Source organism: Mobula hypostoma, chromosome 16, assembly GCF_963921235.1.
Source record: "Mobula hypostoma chromosome 16, sMobHyp1.1, whole genome shotgun sequence".
NCBI classification, from domain to species: domain Eukaryota; kingdom Metazoa; phylum Chordata; class Chondrichthyes; order Myliobatiformes; family Myliobatidae; genus Mobula; species Mobula hypostoma.
In genome coordinates this window covers 22,593,347-22,611,883 of record NC_086112.1, presented here as the reverse complement: position 1 = coordinate 22,611,883, position 18,537 = coordinate 22,593,347, and the positions used below count along the sequence as shown (strand labels likewise).

General features: G+C 38.8%; 1 protein-coding gene across 1 annotated transcript in view; it reads right to left on the bottom strand.

Moving 5' to 3' along the window:
- man2a1 (mannosidase, alpha, class 2A, member 1) overlaps nt 1-18,537 on the bottom strand; it is a 119,787-nt gene that overhangs the window by 15,528 nt on the left and 85,722 nt on the right. The window contains exons 16-17 of the mRNA XM_063068639.1: nt 12,232-12,346; nt 3,608-3,741 (exon numbers count right to left, since the gene is read on the bottom strand). Of these exons, the coding sequence (XP_062924709.1) occupies nt 3,608-3,741; nt 12,232-12,346 (249 nt within the window). The remainder of the gene's footprint in view (nt 1-3,607; nt 3,742-12,231; nt 12,347-18,537) is intronic.

The following is an 18,537-nucleotide window of genomic DNA, read 5'->3' as shown; positions in this document are numbered from 1 at the left end:
TGCTCACAACGGCGTAGCCCACTTGTGTAGGCTACGGTGTAAGCTAGTACGCACAAGTATAAATCAGCCTTTAGAAATAACTTACAGATTCTGATATACACAAGGCACTTCCGCATCAAAACTAACTTTGGCACAGCTTTTATTTAAGACATAGGAGCAATATCAGGCTATTTGGCCCATAGAGTCTGCTTCAGTATTCAATCATGGATGATTTATTTTCCCTCTCAACCCCATTCTCCTGCCTTCTTTGCATAACCTTTGACACCTTTACTAAACAAGAACCTACCTACCTCTGCTTTAAATATATCCAATGACTTGGTCTCCACAACCCTCTCAGACAACAAATTTCACAGATTCACCATCTTCTGATGAAAGAAGTTCCTCCTCATTTCTGTTCTAAAGGGATAGCCTTCTATTCTGAGGCTGTGCTATCTGGTCCCAGACTCTCCAACTATTGAAAACATCCTCTCTAAATCCACTCTATCTAGGCCTTTGGGGGGCTGTGGAGGCCAGGTTATTAGGAGTATTTGAAAAGGTAGCAGATAAATACTGTAAGAATAGGAAATTTAGGACAATGGAGAAATGGCACAGAAGAAAAGAAAATTTATCTAAAAAATATTAAAAGCAGAGCAGGCTTAAGGGGCTAATTGACCTACTCTCATTCCTGTTTTCTTCTGTCATTATGTCTTCATGTGCCTAGCTTCAGAAACATTTGGAAAATTATACTTCAGTCACACTTCTTACTCTTTTTTTTTACAAATTAATATATGGGGTTCACTCAAGAATATATCAACCAACAATCAAATTTGTTTCTATTCTGTGACATTCTGCAGTACAAACCACTTTCCCCAATTTTAGACCATAACACATAAGATATAGGAGCAGAAGAAGGCTATTTAGCCCATTGGGTCTACTCTGCCATTCAATCATGGGCTGATCCAATTCCTCCAGTCATCCCCACTCCCCTGCCTTCTCCCCATACCCTTTGATGCCCTGGCTAATCAAGAACCTATCTATCTCTGCCTTAAATACACTCAATGACTTGGCCTCCACAGCTGCCCGTGGCAACAAATTCCACAGATTTACCACCCTCTAAGTAATTTCTCCGCATCTCAGTTCTAAATTGAATTCCTTCATTTCTTAAATGACACTACTGTAGCTGCCTCACTCATTTCTTCTGGCAGTTTGATCCATATACTCACCACCCTCTGCATGAAAAAAAATTGCCTAACAAATTTCTCCTAACTTCATGTGTGCAATACAATGCGAATTCCAGTAGCTCCAGATCTGATTCCTGTACAATGGCAATGACCACATCCAACTTGTTAAAGGCAAGTTGGGCAGCATGGTAGTATAGCAATCAGCATAATGCTATTACAGCACCAGCAATCAGGGTTCAATTCTTGTCACTGCTGTAAGGAGTTTGTATGTTCCCCTCAAGACAGCATGGGCTTCCTCCCATATTCCAAAGATGTATGGGTTAGTAGGTTAATTAATTATATGGGTGTAATTAGGTGGCATGCACCTGTTGGGCCAGAAGGGTCTGTTACCAAATCTTTAAAAAATCCTAAGCACATACAATACTCTTTTTTTTCTATCTATTTGCTAGGCTTTGCTCTCCATATGCTTACATTTTATATATAAACAGAAAAAGGTTGGAACTACAGCAAGGTTCTGGTATCATCTATAGAAAAAGGAAGTGAGATTAATGCTTCAAGTTCATTAACAGGAAAGCCTGTAGATACTTCAATGCAAATTAATAGTAGATGGAAATCTAATCTATTTCCCACACTTCTGATGAAGGATCCTGGACATGAAACGTTGACTGCTTCTCTTTCCACAGATGCTGCCCGACTGGCTGAGGCTTTCCAGCACTTTCTACTCTGTTTTCAAAAACCCATTGTCCTATTTCTTTTTAAAGTGATATTTTAGGTAGAGAGAGAAGTAAAGTTGTTTCTTTTCTGGGATGAGTCAACAGGTCCAGCGCAATAAAATAATGAATTTGCTCTCAATCCCTGGAGTCAGTTTTGCAATCAGTTGATGTGTTACAAAAAACAATGTGGGTAAAGCTCAGCAGGTGAAGCAGCATTTGTGAGGCAGAAGGTGTAAGTCAACATTTTCAGTCTAAACCCTGCATCCGGACTTAGAGGGAAGGGAAAACATTCTCAGTACGTAGCACTACAAGGGTGGTAGTGAGATAGAGGCAGGTAGGAGCCAGGTGAGGAGGGGATGAAGGCTGGATGGAACCAGTTGTGAGGAGGAGAAGGCAAAGGTGAACAAAGGGAGAAGAAAACTAAGTAGACAGGTGAGTGCGTGTGGGAGAGCACCCGGGCTGTGGGTTACCTGAAACTGGAAAAGTCAGTGTTCATATCTTTGGATTGTAAGCTACCCAAGCAGAATCTGAGATGATGTTCTTCCTCTCCAGAGTTCTGTTTTTGTTTGCTCCAGATTCCAGCAACTGCAGTCTCTTTTGTCTTCAGGCTGATGTGTACCTTAACTTGTCATCCCAAGGTCCCAACAGAAAAATTATGAATCTTAACTCTTGGATCAATTAACCAACACCTTTGACATCTCCAAACAATCTGTGTAATATTTTGGTCCCAATAACTTAAATGTTCATTGAGGTTTCAGTTCAAACTAATCTACATATTATGGCTTTTGAGTTGCCAGGGAGGAGGCCAAATATGAAAGCAATGCTATTCCTATTCCATGGATTGCTGTGGACCATCATATTACTCACAGTAGATCCAGGTAATACTTCTACTTTTCACAGTGTGCATTCATGATCTGAAAGACTGGTAAACCCAGACTCAAAAGAAGGTTTCACAAAGGATATGGAAAAGGAAAAATAAAATTGCAGAATCAAATAATTTATACTCTTTATTCAAAGAGCTAATGCAGGTGAGATGATTTATAGCAATCTGTGATGCTTCTAAATTGTGATTTAGCTTACAACAAATTAAATTCTTGTTGTAATTAATTACTTTCCATTATGGGACAATAGGCTCAGACTAGAATCAAGCTCCACAAAATAAGAATTTGCCTTATTTTTTTACCTTGGTCATTGGCCTTATCCAATGTTATTTGTTTAGCCATGTGCTACTTCTTCAGTTGTCAGTTTACTTACAGTTGAGTTATTTCTTTTCAAACCATCATCTGGTGTTCCAAATTTTCTAAGTTATCAGGCATGGGCCAAAAGAATGTAAAAGAAAACCAAGATACCACACTTGCATTACATGATAAATTGTCTTATTTGCTGAAAATTAAATAATTCAACAATGTGTTGCACTGTTGTCTTTCCATCATTGTTGCATATAGAAATATTATTCATGACTTAGATCATCATCAGCATTTTCTAAATCTACACAAGTTCCAAGTGAAAACTAAAGTGGGTAAAAAGAATTGCTCATTTCAATGACATTAGACCACAAATTCCACCAACAGTTTATACTTATAATTATAAGGAAATTGAAAGATCAGAAGAAAACATAAATAAATTCCACCAGGTCAATTCCAGAATCAGACCAAGTGATATTTAAGGTTAAATATTACAATAATGCCCTAAAAACTGGTTCTGTTTTGCATATATTTCAAATAAAATAAGTACCTGGAAATCATTCAGGTCAGTGTAGAACTGATTGTTGCTTTTGACATCTGTAGTCAGCCTCATAGCAATTTCTTGATTCATTTCATGCCTGATATCAACAATATTAGAGATTTCCAGTGACAGCCCTTCAACCCCTATGTTCAAAAAAAGTACGCAGAATTAAATATATTTCTTTTCCAGAAAACTCTGTGACTTTCTGTTTGCTTGACTATAATTTTATTCATTATACACACAAAATTGTTTCTTATAGATGCAACCTTACATGCATACATACTTGCTATATTACCCTTTAGAAGACATTGTTATTTTTAGCATTTAATGAAAAGCTTAATAATTATGAAGACAATTTTTCAAGAGTTGCAGAAACATATATGCAGAGTATTACTCTGTGTGCAAATATACAAGTGAAATATACAAGTGCACTTTCAAAGCATCCAACATAGATAGCTTTTCAGTTCATCATGTATACTATGATTTATCCAGTAATTCCTAATTTTCAGGAGGCACAAGTCTGTAGATGCTGGAATTTTGACAATAAACAATCTGCATGAAGAACTCATTGAGTCCAAACATAGATTTTCAACCTGAAACATCAACAATGTCTTTCTTCCCATAGATGCTGCTTGATTTGTTGAGCTCTTCCAGCATACTGTGTTACTTGCACTCTTCATTTTTTTTTCCCCAAAGTATTTTACAATAATAGGGATAATTGGATGTCACAGTAGCGTAGTGGTTAGTATAACGCTTTACAGTGCAGGTGACCCGGGTTCAATTCACACCGCTGCCTGTAAGGAGTTTGTACTTTCTCCCCATGACTGTGTGGGTATCCTCCCACAGTACAAAGACATACCACTTGGTAGGTTAATTGGTCATTGTAAATTGTCCTGGATTGGGGTAGGATTAAATCAGGGGATTCCTGGGTAGCATGGCTCGAAGGGCCAGTAAACCTATTCTGCACTGTACTGTATCTCAATTAATAATAAAATAAATTATGCTTTACTGTATATATAATCATTTTATATTTGCACTGGTCGCAAAAATTAGAAAATCTTTCTTTCTTTTTAAATCTTTTTATTGAGTAAGTATACAAAAAAGGTACGCCATATAAACATTAATACAATGTTAAAGTATAATAAAATTCCAAAAGATAACAATACCAAAAAGAAACTACTACAAACAATGTAATTTAAGCATAAGAAACCAAGATAACATAATAGTATACTAAATTTTATATATATCAATGGAAAAAAAGAAAAAAAAAACCCCCCAAAAAAAACCCACCGTGCAGCTAACTAAAAGTAGAAAATCTGTATAGGAGAAGATCTTGGGATTTGGCATCAAGGCATTTCCAATCAACCCAATGCAGACTAATCAAAGCCTACTCTATCGACTCTTTCTGGGTAAAGACCAATGTGCAAAACCTCAGTTGGACCGCACTTAAGAGCATGGTTTACAGTTCTGGTCACCACTCTACAGGAGCATGCAGTAAGTAATAGAGAGAATGCAGAAGAGATTTCCTAGGACGTTGCTGGATTGAAGAGAGATTAGACAGGTCGGCTTTATTCTCACTGCAGTGTAGAAGGCAGAGGGGTGACCTGATGAAGATTTATAGAATTATAATTGACTCAAGCAGGATAAATAGTCGGAATCTTTTTCCCAGGGCAGGAGTGTCCAGAAGTGAAATGGGGGAAAATTTAAGAGACATCTTCAAGGAGCGGTGCCTCAGGAAGGCAGCATCCATCATTGAGGAACCCACCACCCTGGACATGCCCTTTTTACACTGTTACTATTGGGAAGGAGATGCAAAAGCCAGAGAGCGATTCCGGAACAGCTGCTTCCCCTCTGTAATCCAATTTCTAAACAGATATTGAACCCACGAATACTACTTTTTTACTTTTTATTTTGCACTACTTATTTTAACTTAACTATTTAATAGGCATGTATATACCTAGTGTAATTCAGTTTTTTCCTCTATATTTATTTATCACGTAGTTCATTGTACTGCTGCCATAAAGTTAACAAATTTCACGACATATGCCAGTGATATTAAATCTGATTCTGATTCTGAGATCTCAAGGTAAAGTTTTTCCATAAAGATGATGGTGAATATCTGGAATGAGGTACTAGAGGAGGCAGCGGAAGCAGATACAATTATTTAGAAGGCATTCAGACAGGTACTTGGAAAGAAATAGCATGGAAGAATTCTGGCCTCATGCAGACACGTGGGATTAGTGTAGATAAGCAATGTGATTGGCATGAATAAGATGGATTGATAAGGCCTATTTCTGCGCTGTATTTTTCTACAATTCTATAAGGTTATGAAAACAAGCATCCTGGGAAATACCTGAAGAGAAAAAGCAGGATTCAGCAACAAGAGACAATATTAAGGAATTAAGAACTTTTAAATGCAAGTTTGTTAGGTTGCACAGATTAGGTGGATGATTGCCAAGACAAATAATTGCCAAATGAATCTGTGATCCAACTGGTTTTCTGCATCAAGGCAGCAGCTGTTGGTGGGATTGTTGGCAAAGAGAAACTGTTTGAAAGGGTGGAATATCTAGTTGGCCTGCAAAATTTAAAAGGAGTTTTGGGATTTAATATGATGGTCAGTGGAAAGCACATTACTGAGACAAAAAGGGAGAAAGACATGCTCATTTTCAGATGCCGTGTCAGAGTTACTCATGAAAAAAGTTATAATTAATACCAAGGTCCAGTTTTCTTCAGGTGGTTGATATTGCTGCAAGAAATTATTTAGTTGGTGCCTGGGGATTCAATCGTAGTAGCATAGTGTCAATTTGGTATGATTTAGTGTAGTGCGTGAAGAAATGTAATATTTTTATCATATTGCAGACAAGAATGTTTACCACATTTTCTATTTCTAAACAGCTGTGTAACAGCCTGTATTTCTCAATACTAGTGTTTTTCCTAATGCATTTTTTCATTTACTTGCTTATGTGATGTGAGTGTTGCTGGCAATGCCAGCAATTATTCATTCATATTCATTGATGAACTGAGGAGCACTCTGCATTGACAGATCAGGAAAAAGAACTATAGATTTGCTTCGCTGAGGAATAAGAGGGAGCCCATGGTGGTAGTTTCATAGTTGTCTCAACTCATGCAACCTATTGTTTTCAAATTTCAGATTGATTTGATTATTATAATCCAAATTCCTTGGCTGTCAGAACACGCAAACTCGCGTCTCTGGATCATGTTCTGCAAGTATAATGATTCCAAATTCAGTAATTTTATTATATGGTACTGGGCCTAATTGTGATTTTTTTTTTGAGGACAAGAGAATGTTTTGTTTCCTTTGGGTGGAACTCAAGCTCCTTCACAGTTTTTCAACAGGGCATGAAGTATTCCTATTGCACTATTTTCAAAGAAGAAGCTTAGCTGGACAGAGAGCTGGATGTTGCTATCACAGTGGAGTGCATACACTATCACTACACTACACTGCAGGATTGATCATATAGGCAGAAGGAAGAAACAATATTGGAAACAGGGAGGTTAGAAGCTACACAAAGCAGCTTCTTTCTACTCAGCTCATACACTCAAAAACATAATATAACAATATGGAGATTGAATTCACTGACACTCATCTGCTGCTCCTTTTTAATGTGCTAGTTCTTATCCCACATCAGTTTTTCCAAAGTCCTTTAAGTGACTTCGGTCTCTGCCATGTGAAGATGGAAAAGACAACTTTTTAAAATGCAACCTAACTCAATAGTACCAGCACAGATACTGGTATACTGAGGCTGCAGAAATCAACACAAGATGATTCATAAAATAGAAAATGACAGTTCAGCTCAAGAAACAGCTATGCGGGAGGCAAGTTCTACTTCTAGCTATAACTGTTGGGGTATAGATTTTTTAAAAGTAGCATCTCAGCACCAGCAGTTCCGGAAGAAATATGATTGCATTAGCAGGCACACAGACCCTTGACTGCAGATACTGGAAATCTGCAGCAACACAGACAAAACATTGGAGGAACTCATCAGATCAGGCAGCACCTATGGAAGGAAATGGACAATTGATGAAGGGTCTTGGCCCAAAAGGCTGACTGTCTCTTTCCCTCCATCGACGCTGCCTGATCTGCAGAGTTCTTCCAGTGTTTTGTGTGTGATTGCATAGTATCCAAGACATCTTCAGGGAGTGGTGCTTTAGGAAAGCGGCATCCATCATTAAGGATCCCCACCACCCAAGAAATGCCCTCTTCTCATTCCTACCATCAGGTAAGAGGTACGGAAGCCTGAAGGCACGCACTCAGCAATTCAGGAACAGCTTCTTCCCCTCTGCCATCTGATTTATAAATGGACACTGAACCCATGAACATTACCTCATTACTTATTTATTCTTCCTTTTTGCACTACTTATTTTAACTTAACTACTTAATAGATATATATGCACTTAATGTAGTAACTCAGTGTTTTTCTCTATATTTATTTATCATGTATTTCATTGTACTGTTGCCGTAAAGTTAACAATTTTCACGACGTGTGCTAGTGATATTAAACCTGATTCTGGTTGCATCAGCAGCTGTCCTGAAATATGCCAAGCATTGGTGAGATACACTCAGTGGCCACTTTATTAGGTACACCTACTCATTAAAGCAAATATCTAATCAGCCAATCATGTGGTAGCAACTCAATGTATAAAAGCATGCAGACATAGTCTAAACATTCAGTTGTTGTTCCAACCAAACACCAGAATGGGGAAGAAATGTGACCTAAGTGACTTTGACCATGGAATGATTGTTGGTGCCAGATTGGGTGAATTGAGTATCTCAGAAACTGCAGATCTCCTGGGATCTGCATGCACAACAGTCACTCGAGTTTACAGAGAATGGTGTGAAAAACAAAAAAAAAAATCCAGTGAGTAGTGGTTCTGTGGGTGAAAATGCCTTGTCAATGGGAGAGGTCAGAGGAGAATAGCCAAACTGGTTCTAGCTGTCAGTAACTCAAATAACTATGCATTACAATAGTGGTGTGCAGAACAACATCTCTGAACACACAATCCATTGAACCTTGAAGTGGATGGGCTACAGCAGCAGAAGACCACAAATATACACTCAGTGGCCACTTCATTAGATACGGGAGGTATCTAATAAAGAGACCAATAGGTATGTGTTTAATACTGAATGTAAAGTGCAACTGGCTACTCAGCTCAAGAATATTTGTGCTCCATCCCAGAATCAATGCAGAATCCAGTGGCAAAATAAAGTGTTAGCAGCAGCAAAACACAATGTACAGTTTGTCTCCTGGAGATCCTACCAACTGATGTGTAAAACCTACAAACTATCTTTTACTTCAATAACTGACCAAGTATCAATAGCTACATTCTGTAATAATGATTTTTCAGAAGTCTCCTGCCATGCAAAGAAAGCAATAAAGAAGATTAAAAGTTGAAGGGTGTGACTACCCCGTTGCACATGTTCAATCCATCACTTTATGCACAGAGTCACAGAAAGATACAAAGTGGCAACAGGACCTTCAGCCTGACAAATCCACATGGACCATGCATTTACACTACTCCTACATTAATCTCTTCTTCCAATTTAAAAAAAATCTATATTCTCATCAGGTTCCACCATGTACAAGTGCAATGAAAAACATTTGCAGCAGCAACACAGGCACATAGTTCAAAGTAAATTTATTATCAAACTACATATATGTTGCTATATACAACCCTGAGATTCATTTTATTGCAGGCATATTCAATAAATCCAATAATAGAATCAATGAAAGACCATGGCAATTGGGCATTCAACCACTGTGCAAAAGACAACAAACTGCAAATACAAGACCATAAAATGATAAGATATAGGAGCAGAATTAGGCTATTTGGCTCATCGGGTCTGCTCTGCCATTCAATCATAGCTGATCCTTTTTTCCCCTCCTCAGCCCCACTCCCCGGCCTTCTCCCCGTAACCTTTGATGCTGTGGTCAATCAAGAACTTAACAATCTCTGCCTTCAATACACCCAATGACCTAGCCTCCACAGCTGCCTGAATTTCACAAATTCACCACCCTCTGGCTAAAGAAGTTTCTCCACATCTCTGTTTTAAATGGACAAGAAGAAAGAAATAATAATAATAAATAAACAACAAAAATCAAGAACACGAGATAAAGAGTCCTTGAAAGTAAGTCCAGAGGCTGTGGGAACATTTCAGTATTGGGGCAAGTAAAGATGAGTGAAGTTATACCCCTTTGGTTCAAGAGTCTGATGGTTGAGGGGTAATAACTGTTCTTGAACCTGGTAGTGAGTCTTGAGTCCTTACATAGTATCATATAAGTAACATTCACAAGAAAAACAAATTATAAGCAAGTTTTTACAATAAATAACACAATTTGAACAAATATAATGATCATGTTAGTACAAAGTGATCCATGTAGTCATCAGTCAGGGCATCAAGTTTAGGACTTATGTTGCAGTTATAAAAGTCATTGGGTAGGCCACATTTGGAATACTGTGTACAGTTTTGGTCACCAGTTATCGGAAAGACATAGTAAAGCTGGAAAGGGTGCAGAAGAGATTTATAAAGATGCTGCCCGGTCTAGTGGGCCTGAGTTACATGGAGAGAATGGCCACACTGGATCATTATTCCCTGGATTGCTGGAGAATGAGGGGTGACCTTGTAGATGTTTGTTAAATCAAAGGGGGTATGAATAAGGTGGATGGTCATAGCCTTCTCCCCAGGACTGATGAGTCCAAAACTAGAGGCACGGATACAAGCTAAGAAGGAAGAAATTTTAAAAAGATCTATGTCGTAACTTCTTCACACCAAGGGTACTGAGTACCTGGAATAAACTGCCAAGACAGGTACAAGTGCAACATATAGGAATAATTTGGATAGATTTGCAGAGAGGAGGTGCTTGGAGGGCTGTGAGGCCAGGCAGAGTCTATGCAAAAGAGTAAACGGTCAACATTTTGTGTCAAGACCCTTCATCAGGACTGCAAAGAAAGAGACATCAGAAGGAAAGTAGCCGTTCTTGAACCTGCTAATGTGGGATTTCTGCCAAATAGTAGCTGAGGGGAGATGGAATGGCCCAGATGGTGGGGATCTTTGATGATGGATGTTACTTTCTTGAGGCAGCACCTCCTATAGATACTACCGACGGTGAGCAGGGATGTGCCTGTGATGTAATAGGCTGAGTCCACTAGTCTTTGCATCTTCTTACATAACAAAGGACCAAAGATTCTCAAGAGTTAAAGAAATGTTACTTTTCTTTTCAGAGTTTTAAGCACGTCATTGAATCTTTTCCTCTGAGTGCCTGCTAATCTCACCCTACAGTAGAGTTCAGAATAGAATGTCTCTTCTGGGAATTTTACTTAGGCTCTGCCCAATGAAACCAAATGAATAATAAGAGCTATAATTCTAGGAATGCTGGCCTGGGACTTTAGTTTGCTCTTTTTTCCAGTGAATCTGGAAGACGATACACAGCTTGCTTTGGCAATATCTTTCAATTCCTTGAGGGACCTGTTATAGGTTGTGTAGGTGTCAGATGAATAAAGGAACATAGAACTTAGAATAGTACAGCACAGTACAGGCCCTTCGGCCCACAATGTTGTGCCGACCCTTAAACCCTGCCTCTCATGCAACCCCCCACCTTAATTTTGTCCATATACTTGTCTAGTAGTCTCTTAAATCTCACTAGTATATCTGCCTCCACCACTGACTCAGGCAGTGCATTCCATGCACCATCCACTCTCTGAGTAAAAAACCTTCCTCTAATATCCCCCTTGAACTTCCCACCCCCTACCTTAAAGCCATGTCCTCTTGTATTGAGCAGTGGTGCCCTGGGGAAGAGGTGCTGGCTGTCCACTCTATCTATTCCTCTTCATCTCTTGTATACCTCTATCATGTCTCCTCTCATCCTCCTTCTCTCCAAAGAGTAAAGCCCTAGCTCCCTTAATCTCTGATCATAAGGAGAGCAGGGATCACTGTTGCTCAGTAGCCAATGAGCCTTGTGCCAAGTCTGAGGTCTTTATCTTTAAACATCCTCAATTCAGTCAAAGTAAGGCTGTACTGGCACAATGAAGATGATTGGGAATTTCACAAGACCATAAGAATTGGGAGCAGACTTAGACTATTCAGCTCATTGAGTCATCTCCACCATTCCATCATGGCTGATTTATTATCCTTCTTAACACCATTCTCTTCCCTTCTCCCCGTAACCTTTGATGCTCTTACTAATCAAAAACCTATCCCAAATCAACACCATATACTGGGAAAAGGAGGAGAATTCTTTGTTTAGATATGGAATTCTAAATACCAATGTGAAAGTATTTTCTAATTTTAAGTAACAATTCTCGGAAAACATGCAAGTTACCTTTCTGTAATTATGTATTCAAAATCTGCTTCAAATCTGCCCTGTCATTTTAAAGAAAATTACATTCCACCTTTTAACCTAAAAGATTCTTTATCTGTTACTGTAATTATATTAAAGAATGTATTGCATGTCAGGTTATCCTGCCTTTGCTGAAAATAATTTAATTCATCTTTCTGACACAAGACAATAAAGAATTTGCAAGACATCACAAGTCACTTTACTTAATCTGAGTATTTTTAGAAAATATATTTATCAATACAAGTATAAATATAACAAAATTACTGTTGTCCCTACCATACACATTGCTAAGCCGCACAGAATGTGTGAAGTGCTGGTAGATGCACACAACCTCTGAGAAAAGTGGACCACGTATTATCCTCAAAATAGGAGGCCCTGAAGAAGTATACGGCTGCAAGAGGAAGTTCAAGTAATTCCTGTTAGTAAATTCCAAGGTATTTCTAAAATATAGTCTAAAACATATCAGAATTTTGAAAAAAAGATATTATTTAATGTTATCCAAACATATTTGTTCTACACTGGAACTTAATGGAGGACTGTAAAATAATAATTATATAATAGCATGAAAAATACTTGGAATAATTATTCAAAGACAGGAGGAATTAATACTGATAATATTTTCCAACAGCTATTATCTTTCTTCTAACTTGACATCCAAAACATGAATGAAATTAGAGCTTGCAAATAAAATAAGTGATTAAGACTCTGGAATTCAAGTTACAACTTTTAAACTATTTATTATAAATGCATACAACATTTAGACTTTTCTTAAGTGTGTGTATGGAAGGTTTTTTTTGCCTGGGAGGCTCATTCAACCAAAAAAAAACAGCGATCAAATCCTGAACAGGCAGATCTTTTGACCCCAGGCAGCCCTTCTGAACATTTAAAAGGTCACTGATGTCATGGATCTTTGAGCTTCTTTTAAATGATCAGAGACATATAAACCAATACAAAAGGTGTATGTTCAAAGTAGCAAAGTGAGTTAAGTTACCTCAGAGAAATAATTCAAAACCTTTATGAACTAATATTGCACAAATCGTACATGGGTTATTACCAGTAAATATTAACTCTGAATACAAGACATGGATTTATAAAAATCGCCAAGCCTGCAATGTGAATTTCCAGACAAAGCTGATACTAGAAGATACAATGCGCTGTTGAGAGTATTCATGGAGTATCTGTGTTTGGATTCCTGATGTGGGGGACAAAGTATTTTCCTGCTGAGGGGAAGATATGAGCAGTAGCTTCTTAAAAAGAATTTTTTTTTGCTGAATGGCCTGAAGCATTGCCTTCAGAGCTCACCTCTTAAAAAGAAAGAATATATTTTGCCAGCTAAAGTGCCTACAAGTGTGTTGTCACGTGTCAGGAATCAGTAATTAACAAATCTAGCATCATATTTTCTTTTACCAGTTATATCATCCCTTAAGACCATAAGACATATGAGCAAAATTAGTCTATTCGGCCCATCAAGTCTGCTCTACTATTCCATCATAGCTGATTTATTATCCATCTCAATCGCATTCTGCTGCCTTTCCCTCATAACATTTGGTGCCCTGACTAATCAAGAACCTATCAATCTCCATCTTAAATATACTCAATGACTTGGCCTCTACAGCCATCAGTGGCAATGAATTCCACAGATTCACCACCTTCTGGCTAAAGAAATTCTTCCTCATTTCTGTTCTAAATCAATGTCCTCTATTCTGAAGCTGTGCCTTATGGTCCTAAACTCATCCACAATAGGAAACATCCTCCACACAAACACTCTATCTAAGCCATTCAATATTCAGTAAGTTTCAGTGAGATTCCACCCCCCCCCCAGCAATTCTTCAAAACTCCAGCAAGTACAGGCCAAAACCCATCAAATGTTCCTCATATGTTAACACTTTCATTCCCAGAATCATTCGTGAGGCTCCTCTGGAGCCTCTCCAATGCCTGCATATCTTTTCTTATATAACATATAAGAAAACATAGAATAGTATAGCACATGTAATGTGCTGTACTATTCTATGTTCTATGTTCTATAAGGGGCCCCCAAAATTGCTCACAATACTCCAAATGCAGCCTGACCAATGCTTTATAAAGTCTCCGCATTACATCCTTGCTCTTATATTCTAGTCCTTTCAAAATTAAGGTAACATTGCATTTGCCCTACAAGTTAACCATTAGGGAACCTGCATGCTCCTAAGTCCCTTTACACCTCTGATTTTTGAATTCCCTCCCCGTTTACAAAATAATCTATGCCTTTATTTCTTCTACCAAAGTGTATGACCATATATTTCCTAACACAATATTCCATCTGCCACTTCTTTGCCCAATCTATCTCAGTCCTTCTGCAGACTCTCCGTTTCTTCAGCACTACCTGCTCCCCCATCTATCTTCTTATTGTCCACAAACTTGGTCATAACACCATCAGTTCCATCATTCAAATCACTGACATACAATATAACATGAAAATAAGAGATCCCAACAACAACCCCTGCAGAATACCACTAGTCACCTGTAGGCAACCAAAAAAGGCCCCCTGTATTTCCACTCTTTGCTTCCTGCCAGTCAGCCAATCTAGTATTCATTATCTTTTCTGTGATACCTTGGGCTCTCATCTTGTTCAGCAGCCTCATGAGTGGTGTCTTGTCAAAGGCCTTCTGAAAATCCAAGTAAACAACATCCACTGACCCTCCTTTGTTTGTCCTGTTTGTTATTTCCTCTAAGAATTACAACCGATTTGTCAGACTAGATTTCCCCTTACCAAACCAAGCTGTCTTTGGCCTATTTTATCATGTGCCTCCAAGTACCCCAAAACCTCATCCTTAATAATGGACTTCAACATCTTCCCAAACACTGAAATCCACTAGCTGGCCTATACTTTATTTTCTTCTGCCTCCCTCCCTTCTTAAGGAATGGGGTGACATTTACAATTTTCCAGTCCTCCAGAACCATTGCAGAATCTAGTGATACTTGAAGGATCATAACTAATGCCTCCACAATCTCTTTAGATACCTTTTTTCAGAACCCTGGGATACAGTCCATCTGGTCCAAGTGACTCATCTACCTTCAGACCTTTCAGCTTCCCAAGCACCTTCTTTGTAATTGCAACTACATTCACTCCTCCACTGACACTCTTGAATTTCTGGCATACTGCTAGGCATTTCCACAGTAAAGACTGATGCAAAGTACCTATTAAGTTTATCTGCCATTCCTTTGTCCCCCATTACTACCTCCAGCGTCATTTTCCAGCAGTTCGATATCCACTCTCTTTATATACAGTATATGAAAAAACTTTTGGTATCCTCTTTTATATTATTGTCTATCTTACCTTCACATTTCATCTTTTCCCCTCTTATGGCTTTTTAAAATATTGCCAAAGGTACTTGCAAATTTTTACAGATGTACTGTGGAGAGCATTCTAACTGGTTGCATCACTGACAGGTATGGAGGGCCACTGTGCAGGATCAGAAAAGGCTGCAGAAAGTTGTAAACTCAGCCAGCTCCATCATGGGCAGCAGCCTCCTCAGCATCCAGGAAGCCTTCAATAGGTGATGCCTCACAAAGGCAACATCCATCATTAAGTGCCCCCATCATCGAGGGCATGCCCTCTTCTCATTGCTACTATTGAGGAAATGGTACAGGAGCCTGAAGACACATACTCAATGTTTCAGGAACAGCTTCTTCCCCTCCACCATCAGATTTCTGAATGGACAATGAACCCATGAACACTTCCTCAGTATTTTTCCCCTTTCCCTTTCTTTTTGCACTACTTATTTAATTTACTGTTTATATAAATTATTGTCATTTATGGTTTTTATTACTATGTATTGCAATGTACTGCTGCTGCAAAACAACAAATTTCATGACATACAGTATGCTGGTGATATTAAATTTGATTCTGGTTTTTAATAGCTTCCCACTAATTTTTGCTATAATATATGCCCTCTGTTTTGCTTTTATGCTGTGTTTGACTTCCCCTGTCAGCCACGGTTGCCTCATCCTCCCTTTAGAATACTTGTTCATCTTTGGAATGTATCTAACCTGTGCCATATGAATTTTCTCCAGAAGCACCAGCTGTATGCCCTGATAGTGTCCCTTTTCAATCAACTTTGGCTAACTCCTCTCTCATGCCTCTGTAATTCTCTTTACTCCACTGGAATACTGATACATCTGACTTTAGCTTTTCCCTTCCAAACTGCAAGGTGAATTCCATCATATTATGATCATTGCCTCCTAAGGGTTTCCTTACCTTAAACACCTTCCTTACCTTAATCAAATCTGGTTCATTGTACATCACCCAAACCAGAATTGCCTTTCTTCTAGCGGTCTCAACTACAAGCTGCCCTAAAAAGCCATAACATAGGCATTCAAGAAACTCCCCCTCTTGGGATCTAGCACCAACCTGATTTTCCCAATCTGCTTGCATATTGAAATTCTTCATGACATTGCCCTTTTTACATCTCCTGTTATAATCTGTATCCCACATCCTGGCTACTATTTAGAGGCCTGTATATAACTCCCATCAGGGTCTTTATACTCGTGCATTTTCTTAACTCTACCCACAAGGATTCTACATCTTCCGACCCTATGTCACCTCTTTCTAAGGATTTATTTTCATTGTTTACGAAGAGAGCCACCTCAAACCCTCTGCCTACTTGCCTGTCTTTTCAACAGCATGTGTATCCTTGGATATTAAGCTCCCAACTATGATCTTCTTTCAGCCACAACTCAGAGATGCCCACAACACCATACCTGCCTATCTCTCGCTGCACTACAAGATCATCTACCTTATCCCGTATACTACGTGTATTCAAATATAACACCTTCAGTCCTGTATTCATCACTCCTTTGATTTTTCTCCCATGTTACACATCAATTCATCCCACTGACTGCCAGTTTGCCTATCATCTGCCTGTCCTTCCTCACAATCTCATCACACTCTGCATCAGCTTGTATACCAATTGCCCCATGCTCAGCCCTATCACGCAGGCTCCCATCACCCTGCCAAATTAGTTTAAACCTTCCCCAATAGCTCTAGCAAACCTGCCTGCAAGGATATTGGTCGCCCTCAGGTTCAAGTGTAACCTGTCTTTTTTGTGCAGGTCATACATTCACGAGAAGAAATCCCAAAGATCCAGAAATTTGAAACCCTGCCCACTGCACCAATTCCTCAGCTATGCATTCATCTGTTAAATCACCCCAATCTTACTCTCACTAATGCATGGCAGAGGAAGAAATCAATTGATTACTATACAGCGGATTTCAGTTAATTAGACCATCGGATAATTGGGGCAGCTGCTTATTTGGGACAACTTTTAAAGAACGAAAACTAATTCAGAAAATAGCCTGGATTCCCTTAGTTTATTTGGGACATTATGTCACTTAATTGCGACAGGAAACTGGTGTCAAACAGTTTCTAACTAACATCAGTCGTGTGTACACCATGTGGCCATTAGACACTACACTTGCTAGAACAGTTTTTAAATAATGTCACTTGCATATGTTTCTGTTCAAAAAAGAGGAGTGATTTGTTACTGATAGTTGGTGAGTAATAAGCAGTAAGACAACTCAGAACTGTTTTGCTCACTGCGGTTTCAAGCATTCAGGCTTGGAGATGCCAGAAATGGCTCGGCTGAGGAACTGGAGCAGATGTGAGATGATTTTACTATTTCAACAAGTTAGGAACTACGAAGAATTTGAAGATGTTTACAATTGTCTTGACTGTTACTATGAAAATGAAAATTTGGAGAATGCAATTATCGAAAGCATTGTTTGAAGGCAATCCATTATCTGCACTAGGAGTCCACATTGATTATGTTCACTTACAGCCAATCATAAGAATACGGCATGAGTTCCTCTGTTGATATCTATTAGGAACTAATACACAGTTTTATAGTACTTTAGTAGTTTTGATAGTGTTCTAATTTGTTCTGTATATCACTTAAGTACATAAATTTTACACAGTGTCAGGATGTGTATAGGCAATGTTGGAACCCAAGCATGGAGGAAAGACAGACTCCAGTGTAGAGAAGGCGGCCAGAATTTATTCATAAGAATTCTAACAGATCATCATTGGCTCAGCTGAATGACGCAGTGAAATGTAACATTCTCAAAACCAGCAACCCGTGATGAGAGGCAATGATCCTGTGGATAGTCAGTGGCTTTTTCTCAGGGCTGAAATGGTTGCCACAAGAGGACACAGGTTTAAGGTGCTGGGGAGTAGGTACAGAGGAGATATCTGGGTTAAGTTTTTTACTCAGAGAGTGGTGAGTGCGTGGAATGGGCTGCCGGCAATGGTGGTGGAGGCAGATACGATAGGGTTTTTTAAGAGACTTTTGGATATGTACATGGAGCTTAGAAAAATAGAGGGCTATAGGTAAGCCTAGTAATTTCTAAGGTAGGGACATGTTCGACACAACTTTGTGGGCCGAAGGGCCTGTATTGTGCTCTAGGTTTTCAATGTTTCTAGTGTTATTTGGACGTCAGCTTAAGTTATACAAGTAACATGGAATCCCCAAGCTTTTCAAAATAAACTTCACAAGTTTAAATAGAAGGCACCAGGAGACTGTGTTACAAAGAGCGAGTCACTCCAGA